This window comes from Rhineura floridana, chromosome 2, assembly GCF_030035675.1.
Source record: "Rhineura floridana isolate rRhiFlo1 chromosome 2, rRhiFlo1.hap2, whole genome shotgun sequence".
Classification (NCBI taxonomy): domain Eukaryota; kingdom Metazoa; phylum Chordata; class Lepidosauria; order Squamata; family Rhineuridae; genus Rhineura; species Rhineura floridana.
The window spans coordinates 96,795,862-96,809,864 of NC_084481.1; the positions used below are offsets into that span (position 1 = coordinate 96,795,862).

The 14,003-nt window shown below is 40.6% G+C and overlaps 1 protein-coding gene and 1 pseudogene across 2 annotated transcripts; both read left to right on the plus strand.

Moving 5' to 3' along the window:
- The first annotated feature begins 6,188 nt into the window (after positions 1-6,188).
- Positions 6,189-7,846, plus strand: LOC133376799 (olfactory receptor 5AP2-like). 2 transcript variants are annotated; one of them, XM_061609589.1, is made up of 2 exons: positions 6,189-6,208; positions 6,937-7,846. In XM_061609589.1, exons 1-2 carry the CDS (start codon positions 6,189-6,191, stop codon positions 7,844-7,846), a joined length of 930 nt encoding a protein of 309 aa, XP_061465573.1. The 2 variants fall into 2 exon arrangements, with proteins under 2 accessions (XP_061465573.1, XP_061465572.1); XM_061609588.1 differs by lacking the exon at positions 6,189-6,208 and having other exon boundaries at positions 6,905-7,846.
- Positions 7,847-9,229: 1,383 nt separating this feature from the next.
- Positions 9,230-11,763, plus strand: LOC133377944 (olfactory receptor 5AP2-like; annotated as a pseudogene).
- Positions 11,764-14,003: the final 2,240 nt, after the last annotated feature.

Here is a 14,003-nt window from a genome sequence, read left to right on the forward strand (position 1 = left end):
TGATAATAGTTGGTTCCTTATTTTTTAAATCGGAGTTGAGCTGCCCTGCCATATTGGCAATAAGAGTTGTAAGAGTTGTTAACAAGGAGTTGGATTCAGCCACAAACTTAGATATTTGGCTCATAGATTGAGTCATTACTTGGCACCAATTTTCACTCATCATAATTCGTCGTCGGCTTAAAGATCTCTAGTCCTTTGTTCCCTCATTAAGGGTTATGTTTGTCTGCTCACAACTGATATCATTGACGAGGCAAGATGAAGATTCAAGAGGTGGCATTGAGCTATGTTCGCTTAAGGTTGGTAATTCTAGCTCATTTTCAGGGTAGAGTAGCTTTAATAAAGCTTCTTCTCCCATTGCGCCAGCCAATCCTTGTGCCAAATTTGTTGGAACCCCCTGTAGAGTTTGCAGCCCCCCTAAAGGGTGGTTGTTTATTGTCCAATCATTTTCATTTTTGTTTGCCTCTTCCTCATCTGAACGATCAGCAATAGCCCAATTATCCTCCATTTGTTCGGATCTCTCCTCATGATGATAAGAACTAGTTATTTTAGTCTGTTTCGCTCTATTACAAGGATATACTGAATCAGAGCTCAGCGTGAGCCCTAGCTCTTTATACTTTTTCCTAGTAAAGACCATTTTCTGAGATATTTTAGACCAGTCAAAATCTTTGCAACAAAAAACAGTAAGTATCTCTTTAACTTCACTAACTCCAACGAGATTGGTACTTCCGGCTCACTCGGCGTCTTTGTTTCAAAACATTAGGACTTTTACAACATATTTTTTATAACTATGCTAAGTATAGCACGTTGTTTCTATGGCACGTAATTATTTATTCTTTGGCAGAGTTCAAGTTAGCTGGGAGAGGGTAATCAGTAATTATCACTCCCCAACCTTGGGAGACCTTGGGAGACTCCCAAAAAAAACCTTGAAAAACTCCTAGCCATCGGACTTCCGGGAAGGGTGACTACGCTTGTGCCTGCTTTTGGGACGGGCTCCCGCCTCAAAAGAAGCTTATTCAGATATAAATCAGTCAGAACATTTTTTTTTTTGACTGATGAAATTTCTCCCGGGCAGGGAGAAACGTAGAGATCAACCTCAAAAGCCTGTTTTTGTTGGGAGGACTGGATTTCATTAATTTATGAGATAAGGTCCAGCCAACAATGCCGGACGGACTTTCGAACAAGCTCTATCTGCTTAAGCGATACGTTCATCTTTTCTTGAAAGAGAGAACGGACTAACAGGCAAGCACCCTTCTTTCTATTATTTTTTTTACTTGGTTTAAATTGTTGCAGCAAAAGGAGATTTGTCAGATTGATCGGCTTTGGACAGCTTCTGGGTGAGCTATAACTCTTCTCTGTTATCCACGAAATTAACAGCTTATCTCTGTTTCTGTCGCAAAAAGCTGTCCTGGAAGTGCATTCTAAAGATATACACAGAAGAGGGATTTCTATTCCTGATTTCTATTCCAAGGAATATTATATTGTCTGGGACTATTCTCTTTTTGGTCTATTTTATTTTGACGAATCTGCTTCTTCACGACGCCACTAACTGTTTTGATGCTGGGAACTAAATTTGTTTTGCATTCTTGAACATAGAGAGATAAGGCAGGTTGCTCTGTTTATACTGTGATGTCATCAAGCCTGGAATATTAACCCAATTGTTGCTGAAATAAGAAGTGGTTTTTCTTTATTTTTGTTTTGCTTTGTTTTCGTGGTTTTAAAAATGGCAATCAAGAAAGTGGCTGAGAATCTGGAAGTAACTATGTTTCAGAAAATAATGGATGAGATTGAGATAACGAAACAAACCCTGCGACAGGGTAGTAAGGAGCTGAAAATTGAACTGAGCAAAATGACGCAGGAGTTTAAAGAAATAGGGGATCCTGTGAGAGAGGAGAATGAGATCAGAGATGAGAAAACAAAAAATAAAGGGAAGATACAAGCCCTGGAGATTGGAACAAATGTGGAATTGGAAAAAGATCTGGAGTTTATGGATTTTAGAAATAAAATCTACTGTTTGGAATTTAACGTTATCTCTGAAGAAATTAATGAAGATATTAGAGATAAAGTTATCAATGGCTTGGATAATCTTCTGGACTGGAATGATGTGATGGAGCTTGATATAGAGAAAATCCATGGAATTAACTGCAGCCATGTGACAATGGAAAAACTCTTAAGAGATGAGCCAGTGCATTTTGTAAAAAAGAAGAACACAGATATGACTTTACAACAGTATTTCAGCAACTTATTCAGAATGGATGGCAAGAAAATATTTGGGATAGAGGAAATTCCCATCAGACTCTTATTATATGACTATGGTTACAACAGCAAGATTATTATGGAATACTGATAATGGAAGATTGGACACTGAAATTACTGGACTTAACAGGACTATTGAAGATGGAAGATGGAACTAATAGGGATAATGGAATAATGGCTATTGAAATTATTGGACCTAACAGATTCTGATGAGATGGATTAATCGAAATGTTTATTTGGACTATGGTTATGACAATAAGATTATTATAATTATTAACGAGATGGATTAATTGACATGTTTATTTGGAGAAAAATTGATAGATATATTTCTTAAAGAATTGAAACCTCTCTTTGACTTTTTGTGGAAAGAATAAAGTAATGTTTATGAGATTTGATGATTAATTAAGATAACTACTGGAGGAAAGTGATTTTATAATATGATTTAAGAGACAGGATTGTTATATATTGTAGACCTATAACTGATTTGATATGTGACAAATGGGAAGTCAACATTTTATTTTTTTTTGTTTAATCATTTTTGTTTTGTTTTGTTTTTTGTCTTTGAATGTTTTATGATTTTGTTTTCTATGTTTTATGAAAATTTGAATAAAAATTATTGTAAAAAAAAAAAAAGAAAAACTCCTAGCCATCTCTATTCAGCAGGTTTTGTTGTTTGTGTTGGCTTAGGACACTCTGCTGATAAAAAGGTGGTTGTGAGTAGTAGTTGTTTAATTGAATTTTCACCTGCAAAATATGGAGATATCAAAAACTCACCCATCATCATTAAATGCCTGACCGGAAGCCCCAGAGACATATCAAATCTCAAGCACCTCCACCACCCATCACAGCTCCAACACTGACACTAGAACTAACAGTAAGAACCACAACAGCCCCAGACACAGACACAGCCTTTTGACTCACTCAAGGAGGGGCATGCTGCCCTTTTACCGCTTTGTGGAGCTAGGAAGGGGGATGGGAAGACAGATCATTCTGCTCCCTCTCTCCTATCTGCTGTTGTCACTCACCTTAGAGAAAAGGGGTGGGAGGACAGAGCATTCTGCCCACCCTTTCCAATTAAGGGCATGTTGCCTTCTCTTTTTGGTTGTGTTTCTTCTATTATTATTTATTTATTAGATTTATATCCCATTCTTCCTCCCAGTAGGAGCCCAGGGCGGCAACAGAGCACTGGGGCACTCCTCTGTGCTGTAGAATGAAAAGCAGGAGGGTCTGCTAGGCAGATGCCCGAGGAGTGCAAGTGGGCTGACAGTGTCCATCAGGCACCAGTGTCTGGAGGCACTGAAGTGTCTGGCAAGGGGGATGGGGATATCTGGGATTCCCATTCCTGGGGTTAGGTGCTAGGGGTGGCACGTGAAGCATACAGGGGCAGAAGCCCCTTATGCTTATATATGTCTTTACATATATGAGAAGCAGGGAACCAGATAGGGAGGCTGGTGGGGAGCCATAACTTCACTTGCATTGTATACTGGGTGAATCCAGAAAAAAATTCTTGGTGGGGCTCAAGAAATTCTGTAATTTGTGCATATAGCATGCACTTGTTACAACATACCTGTGCATTTTCCTTGCATGTGTACACACCTATGTTTTGTTGCTTATAGTCACTTTCTATGACAAAAGCAAGCCTTTGAGTCATAGCAAATGGTGAGATTTCATATTTAAGGAGTGCTTTCTCAGCATTATGTATTTTCATTTTGTAAAAAAATAGAAAGAAACTAAACATACAAGAGGAGTAAATTAGAATGAAATAGAATCAATGCTTTGAAAGTATCTCTCACAAATGGCCAGAGTTTGTGCCACATAATTATCACTTATGGTTAGGGGTGATTTGCCTGCACCAGCCAAACCAGCCTGCCTTGACCCCACACCATCCTGATATCCAGCAGCAATATTTAAATTCTGTTTAGTTTGCATCGCTATTGAACCTCTCATCATGAACCATTCTGCTCCTTCCTCACAAGAAAACCAGGGTTGAAACCTGTGCCCACTTACCTGGGAGTAAGCTCCATTATGCACAAAGACTTATGTCTGAATAGGCATGTATACAGTGAATTCTTAATGAGTGTCTGACCTTGAACTCCTGCAGAGCAGGCAACATACCTAAGCCTCTTGGCAAAATTTTCACTTTTGCATTTGCTATTGGGGGAGAGGAATTCTTCAACATCCACCCACACTGATGGTGTAGCAGTATATGCAGAAAATAATTCCTAGGGAGTACCTAATCTCAGACAAACCCACAGCATGAAAAATGCATCCTGTTCACTAAGAAAAAATGAAGGGCAAAAGGAGTGGAGAGGAAATCTAGCAGGTCTGTAGAACTATCGAGATCACAAGGATTAGAAAATGAGACAGAAGCAGGAAAGAAAATTGCACTTAGGGAAAGGGGGAAACGGCAGTTCTTTGGAACTCCAGGGATTCCTGTAGCTTGGTGTCCAAGCAACTTTCTCATCAGTCACAGTTCTGACTTTATTCATTGGTTAAAAACACTGAAAAGTGGGAGCAGCCAAGCTGGCTTATCTCACATAAATAATTTAGAAGGTTGCCTGCATATTTTGCTTTATAAGTTTCCTTCCAGAAGGGGTAAAGTTATGTTTTTTAAACATGAAAGCTCAAGAGTCTGGGTTCCCTTGCAGGCATGGGCCCTAGGGCAATTGCTCCAATTGTACAATTATCATCTGGCCATATATCTTAGATTTATTTGACTGGGGGAGGGGATGTCTCTAGCCTTGTATGAAACTAATGTTGAGTCAGCTGCAGATTCAGCAGTTTTTTTACATCGGGAAAGAGCGAACAAACAGGTGAGTGGGGACTGTCAGATGACAAAGCGGATATGAAAAACATGGATTATCCCGCTCCATTTGGATGAGCCCCTAGTGTGACTTTTTTTGCTCAGCAACAGCAGCAGCAGCAGCAGTTCACATGCCAGAAGAGAATTAGAGCCTTTAGGGAACCCTTACAAGAGAATGAATAAATACTCTGTGAGTTCCTCATTAAAGTGGCAGCCCTTTGAATGCTGCTGATGCTCCATTCCACAGGTGAGCTACTAAATTCTGGTAGTGGTGTTCAAGAGATAAATCCTAGGGATCTTTGGTTGTGGTGGTGGTGGTTTGCAATTCATTGCATACCTAAAATAGATATTAGTGGTAGACAGAATAATGGTGAGAGTTTAGGATTTGCAGTTCCTGCCTATTTGCTACAAATATAAATGCAGCAATCCATAGCCAATTATGCTCTCAGATGCACGCATTGATCTCTTGCATACATACAGATTCCTATTCACTTCAGTGGGGGTGGAAGAGAGCTAATTTATGTGTTCAAAGAAATACACAAGCGAGTCAAGTAAGGAATGGGGAAATAATTCATTAGAAATGGTAGTACTATACATGCGCTGGAGATTCCACATTTGGAAAATATTTCAGCTAGGGGGCACTAAGCTGAAATCTATTTGCAAAAGGTGTTTTCATTAGAAATGGATTTTTAAAAATGGGAGAATACTATTTATCAGATGCTTATTTTCAAGTGGATAGAAAATGAAATATTTACAGCATAATCCTAAACATGCCTATGCAGAAGTTAATGGGGCTAAATAGATATAGGATTGCAGCCGTATCTCATGTAGATAAAACGGTCTATAATTTCAAAGGGATTTTGAAAATTTCCCTCATACTGTAAATTTCCTTACTTCACAAAAATAATTGCTATTTTATATTATAGCATTTAGAAAATGTTTCACATAAAAAGATCTAGAACTTTCTAGACAGTTGTAGATAGATGATAGATAGACAGACAGACAGACAAGAGAACAGAATTTGACTGCTCTCCACCACTTGTCTGGTATAGTACAAGTGGATATTATTTTTGAACCGGTCAATTACAATAGTGTATATATCTGGCAAGCTTGCTGTCTGTATCATTTTGCCATGAGAATTTCATTCACTCAGTATTGATTGGTTTTTCATGTAAGATTATTCAGTCATGGATATAAATAATATGAGACTCCACAAAGAGAAAATTGTCTTTTTCCTTGGCTTGTACATGGAGCACAGTGGAATGTTATAGAACACTGGAGATAGCAAAAAAAAAAAAAAAAGTTTGAATGATGAGCAATGCCATATTCCATCTGGAATAAAGCTCCTGTCGGGCCCTATATCTACATGTGACACTGGAGATCTGAGATTGGATCTTCTGGTATAGTTTCCTGTAATTAAAAGCAGCCATGAAATTTCCTGATTGTGGAGGGAGTTAACATTTTCCTTCCATACCGTGTCCTTAACTTTAACCCCCCTCAAAAGCTGTTAGTTGGGGGGGAGGGAGGCAGGTACTTCACACTTAATAGGAGTTTTGGGTGGTAATTTAAGTCAGTGCTACACAACCTGGAAAAGCAACCTGAGTCCCAAGGAAACTGGGGGGAAAGAGAAGAATTATTTTCCATGAATTTCAAAAGAATGTCATTCCACTGAGCTTTCTCTGTCTTACATGCCATTTGCTTATGGCAACATATGCAATTGGCAGCTTTAAGAAGATGGAAAGTGGCAACGTCCTGCCTCTTCCTGGCTTCCTAGATATCTTTCAAAACACACAGCCTGTTCTTTGTCTAAATCTTCTCTTATTTTTCTCTCCAAACACCTAATCCATAATGGAAGAAATGTCTGTGTGGAATCATTCAAGAGTCACTGAGTTTATTCTTCTGGGAATCACACAACGAAAGGAGCTAAAACTGCCCCTCTTCTTTTTGTTTCTTCTTATCTACATTGTCACCCTGGTGGGGAATGTAGGGATGATTGTGTTAATCAGAAGGGACTCTCGACTCCATACCCCCATGTACTTCTTTCTTAGTAATTTGGCGTTTATAGATGTTAACTATTCTTCAGCCATTACACCCAACATGTTGGTGGATCTCTTAGCAGAGAGGAAAAGCATTGGGGTTGTTGGATGTGCCACTCAAATGTTTATGTTTGTTATATGTGGGAGTTCTGAATGTCTCCTATTGGCTGTGATGGCGTATGACCGGTACATGGCTATCTGCAATCCTCTGCATTACTCCATCACAATGTCCAGGGAAAGGTGTATCTGGCTGGTGGGGGGTTCATATTTCCTTGGCATTTTTTATGCAGTTTTATATACAGTGCTTACCTTCACTTTATCCTTTTGTGGGTCAAACATGATCAATCATTATTACTGTGATATTCCCCCGTTGTTACAGCTTTCTTGTTCTGATACCCACACCAACGAGACAGTGATATTTGTGCAGGTTAGTATAAACTGTGTGGGCACTACAGCGATCATCTTAATCTCCTATGTCTGTATCTTGGCCACCATTTTGAAGATCCGCTCTACTGAGAGCAGGCGCAAGGCCTTTTCCACTTGCACTTCCCATCTGTCAATTGTTAGCTTATTCTATGGGACAATTTTTTTCATGTATTTGCGGCCCAGTTCCTCATATGCACTGGAAGAAGACAAAGTGGCCTCACTGTTCTATACTGTGGTGATCCCCATGTTGAATCCCCTCATCTACAGCCTGAGAAACAAGGAGGTTAAGGATGCATTTTGGAAAATGCTTGAGAAAACATCATCCTAAAGGACAATTATAGAATGATAAACTTATATAATAATGAACAGGACATTCAACTGTACTAATGTTCATTATGCCTCTCAGTGTTTGCATTTTGTATTTACATTTTAAGGGCTGTTTCCAATGACTATTCACTAGGCAAAAAATCTTGCGGTTTAAGAACGTACCTATAGCCAACAGATATTTCTATCAAACTTTAAAAAGCAGGGAAATTGGGCAGCTATAGTGAATGCACCACAGGAGCAGGAGTGGAAGTGCCTTCTGCCACATGTTACCAAATTCTTCCAAGCTACACAGTAAGTAGAATGGACTGTGAAAGACCAACCCAAATTGTGTTGCATTTTTAGAAATTTGTAGGGCAGTACAATAACTCAGAGAGGAGGTCAGGTCTCCTCTTCTACCATGCATTCGGCTCTTGTTTTAGAGAGTTTCTGACATTGCAGCCTGTTTTAGGCAGTGGGTTGCTCCACTCTCTTATCCATGTATTGTGTTTTATTATACAGGGGGCACACAAGGAAGGGCTTCAGATGCTGAATACAGGGTCCAGGTTAGTTCGTAAGAGGAGAGGCGGTCCTTGAGATATTGGGGTCCTGAGCTGTAAAAGGCTTTATAGGTCAAAACCAGCACTTTGAATTGAGCCCGGAAACTAACCGGTAGCCAGTGCAGCTGTGCCAAAATTGGTGTTATGCTCTTGGACCATCTTGCCCTGGTGAGCAATCTGGCTGCCAAATTCTGAACCAACTACACTTTCCAAACTGTGTTCAAAGGCAGCCCCACATATAATGCATTGTGGTAACCTACCCTAGAGGTTACCAGAGCATAGACATCAGAAGATAGAGTCGTAAGTGGGCTACCGGCAGAAGCTGGTGGAAGGCACTCCTCACCACTGAGGCCACTTGAACCTCAAGTGACAGTAATGGATCCAGAAGTACCCCCAAGCTACATACCTGCTCCTTCAGAGGAAATGTAACCCCATCAAAAGCAGGCTACATCCCCTCCATCTGGTCTAGGGAACCACCCACTTAACAGTGCCTCAATCCTGTCTGGATTGAGTTTCAGTTCATTGGCTGTCATCCAGTCAGTTACAGACGCAAGACAGCAGTCTAGCACATCCACTGTTGCACCTGGAGAGATAGAGTTGTATGCCATCAGCATATTGCTGACAATGTACTCCACATCTCCAGATGACACCACTCAGTGGTTTCATGTAGATGTTAAATAGCATGAGGGATAAAATCAAACCCTAAGGAACCCCATCCTGAAGGCTCCATGGGGCCAAACAATACTCCCCAAACACCACCCTCTGAGTGCGACTATTTATGTAGGACCAGAACAACTATAAAGCAGTGCCATCCACCCCAACTCAAACAGCTGCTCCAGAAGAATACCATGGTCAATGGTATTGAAAGTACTGAGAGATCAACAGGATTAATAGGGGCACACTCCCCCTATCTCTCCCAGACTAAGTCATACAGGACAACCAAGGCAGTTTCTGTACCAAAATGGGTCTACAATGGATCTAGAAAATCTGTTTCATCCAAGACAGCCTGGATCTGGCCTGCAATCACTACTGGTGTGTGGCCCCTAAAAGATTGTTCAGAAGGGAATGTGGGCCCCAGGCAGAAAAAGGTTTCCCACCTTGTTCCATTCAGATCCTTTTTGTGTATAGTGTGCCTCACCACCGCATGGATTATCCACAAAGTGGATTCCATGTGATTCAGGCAAGCTGGTCTACCCAGGTTATGGCTTTTTCATGAAACATCTATAGAAGCTGTTGGTATGTCTTCCACATGACATTTGTAATGTGTAAGCCAAAGGTAGAAAACATAATGCTCTCTAGATGTTTTTGGACTACAGCTCCCACATGCCTCAGCCAGCATGGCTAATAGTCAGGGCTAATGGGACTTATAGTCTACAACTTCTGGAAGTCACCACATTGGAAACCCCTGGTGTAGACTCCCCCTGTCATATAGGTATACACTTCATTCATTTCTGAAAGAGCTGGCGTGGGTAAAATTCTGAACAACCTTGCTTGCTCAAGTTGTTAAACAAGCAACTAAAAAAGAGTCTTGGGCAGGGATGGGATCCATTGGCCATTGCCTGTTCAAAAGCATGTCATTGACCTAACAGGCCAGTATCGATTTGAGTTTGTTCTTTGTCCGCTAGCTGCTTCTTCTTTTACTGATCTGGATTTTTTCCCTCACCAATTTTTTTTTTTATTTATTTGTTATTTCATTTATATCCTGCCCTTCCTCACAACAGGAGTCCAGATAAAATATATCAATATTTAAAAGGAAATTGTAAAGGAAATATTGATATTTTGAAAAGGAAATATGGATAGAATTGTTATTCTTAATATCGATGTACAGGCAGATTTTTTTTAAAAAAAATCAGTTTTTGAAAATAACTGCAGAAAATCACTACATAAAAATCCCATGGGCTTGATCTTATTAGAAAGAGTCACTCCTTATTAGACTCACGGCTTCATGCTTCCATGTATTTCTTTCTCAGTCACTTGGCATTTGTGGATCTCTGTTATTCTTCAGCAATAACCCCGAAAATGTTGGTGGATCTTTTGTCAGAGAGAAAGAGCATTGGGGTTTCAGGCTGTGCAGGCCAAGTGTTTCTGTTTGTCATATTTGGGATTACTGAGTGCCTCCTGTTGGCTGGCATGACCTATGATCGTTATGTGGCTGTTTGTAAGCCCCTGCTTTACTGGAGACCCAGTGCCTGCAGGAAGAAGGAGAACATCGCCACCCAGGGAAGGAGAGCCTGCTGTTGCTGCTGCTGTTGGAACACCACCTCCACCACCCTTCCCAGTGGGACTGCTGCCTGGCAGACGTGCCTCCTGCAGGACCAGGTCCCAGGTACCCAGCCAGCTGTGACTAATTTCCATCACCTGTCCCTCTTGGGAGGGATACATAAGCCGGCTGGCTGAGGTGGCCTGGGAGACCCAGTGCCTGCAGGAAGAAGGAGAACATCGCCACCCAGGGAAGGAGAGCCTGCTGTTGCTGCTGCTGTTGGAACACCACCTCCACCACCCTTCCCAGTGGGACTGCTGCCTGGCAGACGTGCCTCCTGCAGGACCAGGTCCCAGGTACCCAGCCAGCTGTGACTAATTTCCACCACCTGTCCCTCTTTGGAGGGATACATAAGCCGGCTGGCTGAGGTGGCCTGGGTTTTTGTCTTTTTTTGTTTTTGTTTTCTTTTGGGTGCCATTGGTTTTAGCTATGGGTGGGTTCGGTTTCGTTTTATATTGTAGTTCTTGGGTTTTTATGTAGTTTGTATGTTGTATTTTACTTTATCTTGTACGCCGCCTAGAGTGGCCGCTTGTGCGGCCAGATAGGCGGCCTAGAAATAAAATTTATTATTATTATTATTATTACTCAGTTATTATGTCTGGGGAAAGGTGTACCTGGCTGGTAGCTTGCTCATATGCAGTTGGCCTGTTTCATTAAGTTACTCATAACACATTCACTTTTATGTTATCCTTTTGTGGATCAAATAAAATCAATCATTTCTTTTGTGATATTCCCTCACTTCTCCATCTTTCTTGTTCTGATACCCATATCTATGAGATGGTGATCTTTGCTCTGGTTAGTGTAAACTGTGTAACCACCACAATGACCATTGGCATTTCATATACTTGCATATTGATTACGGTCTTGAAGATACACTCCACAGAGGGCAGACACAAAACCTTTTCCACCTGTACCTCCCACATGATGGTTGTTACACTGTTCTAGGGTACAATTTTCATCATGTATCTACGACTCAGCTCTGCATACACCCTGGATCAAGACAAAGTGGCCTCCGTGTTCTACACAGTGGTGATCTCTATGCTGAACCCCCTGATCTACACCCTGAGGAACAAGGAAGTTAAATATGCCCTTCAAAGAGTGATTGAAAAGAGATCATTGTGAAACAAAATACCACCAAAACTGAAACAGTGCAGCAAAAGAATCATGTTTAAGCTTTGCAGTACAATGGATCACGGTTGTAATAGATGTGTTCTTCAGCACCTCTGGTGAAGATCTCAATTGGCAGGCAGGCCAGGCTCTTTCTGACTTGGGTAAAACAATAATGACAACATTTGATGCAAGCTTTATGAGTAATAAAGCAAACTCCCTCTATCTCTATCTATAATGCTTGATGTTTACTTTTCCAGATAAAATCCTTTGAATAAAGCCAAAGAAGCTTTATGTGTCTCTTTCTGTATGACTGTCTGTGTGTTTGACATCTCCTAAGTGGGAATCAATGCTATGTTGGACTGTTCCATACCCCAAGACCAATGTGAATGAACCTTTTTCTAGCCCCCTGGTCCAACTCCACCTCTCTAACCACTGGCAAACACACTGTTGTGCTGTATCTTGATGCATTTTGTTGCTATTTTTTTCAGTCAGTTACTCATTGTGTCAGTCATATTTTACCTAGCACTTCCTCCAAGGAGTTGAAGGAGGTATAGATGGAATTACCGCATCTTATCCTCACCATGAGTCACCATCAGATATAGTGATGAGTGGTCCTTTGAGCTGCATGGCTAAGTGGATGTTTAAATGAGAGCTTTGTGCATGGCCTCTCAGAATTTTCTGCTCAGATTTGGACAGAGAAATTGGGGAAACCATTTCAACAAATTTCTCCAAGGGAAGGAAAGATTCTTGAACCATTTCTCTCTCTCTCTGTGAGGGAGGGGTTCACTATTAGCAGTGACAGTAACAACTTTTTCCCTCCCCTAAAGTTGTTTAATTATTGAAAAAATAATGAAAATATTTTCATTATTTATATAATTATTTACGTTATTGAAAGCCTGGCTACCATTTTACATCTTCCACAGTGCCCCAGCATCTTGGGTGTGTATTGGCTCTGTGTAGACGCCAAATAATGTAAATCAGGATGAATTGGCACAGTTTCTCCCAAAGTTGAAATATTATATCAATTCCCCCTGTCCAAAAGCTGGATTGAATCTCCCACAAAACCATGCATCACTCTCTTTCTCTCTTTCTGTGCCATATTTTCTATATATCTCTATGTTTCTCTAAGTCCATGAGATATGCAGTAAGTGAGGCTGTCCAAAAAGTTGCCTACAGAGCACTGAAGAGCTTCTGGATTGTTGTTCATTAAAGCATAGCAGTGGAGGATTTTATCAAAAAAGTGAAAAGCTTTAATTTTTTTTAAATCCCATGCTGCTCTGTTTTAACAACAACAACAGCAACCCAAGCAATTCAGAATTCCACAAGCAACATTCTAGACAGGATCACTTCATTAGACCCATCAGGAGCCCTGTAAAGGCATAGGCTTCTAATGCCTATTAGAGGACACAAAAAAGAAAGGCACTTCTGATCACATGGAGTGGTCACCAGGTCCCTTAATCCAACCTCAAAATTCCTCTGAAGAAACCCTTGGAATCCCATTTGAGAGAGGCATGTGGGCTGCCCATGTGAACCTACCCCAGATGAGTGGAAGTGCCTTCTGCTCATGCAGAAAGAACATGAAAACATTAAGGAGTCCGCTGCACACTTGTGTTCACACTTTTGTGTCTACGAACACTTTTTAAAAAGTGATGAGCAACCTACTTTCACCTCAGATCATCATTAGTTTGTCAATTACAATAGCAATCTAAGAATGCTGGATTCTAAATTAACATGTAATAATTTATTTGTGTGCATTTATGATCTTGCACTGCCACTTGGAAATTGTAGTGTAAGGAACACATTAAGGAAGCCAATTGCCTAAGAAACTGTAATGCTTCCTTCCCATCCAGTGTATATGATGCAATACAACTTGTGCCTAGGAAACAGCTATTTCTTCAGACATCCTGACTTTCAACACCTGTCTTCCTGAATGCTGACTGTGCACACACAGAGTCTCATTTTATATTCCAAGTTGGAGAACAACTTTGAAGAGAAATGCCTCTTGATTTGCATTATATCCAAAGATAATGAAATGAACATATTTGTATTCTGAACCAAGTAATTACAAATATCAGTGACATTATAATTTACCTTAAAGGGGGAACTCAGAGTGCCAATAGACTAGCAGAGACTCCCAAGAACAAGATCTAAGTTCCACTCACTGCTCTGGAACCTCCAATCAACTCCAATTCAGTAGTCAGTAGCTTTGTGGTCAAGGTATTGGTTTCGATCCACAGCCCCAAGTAGCACAC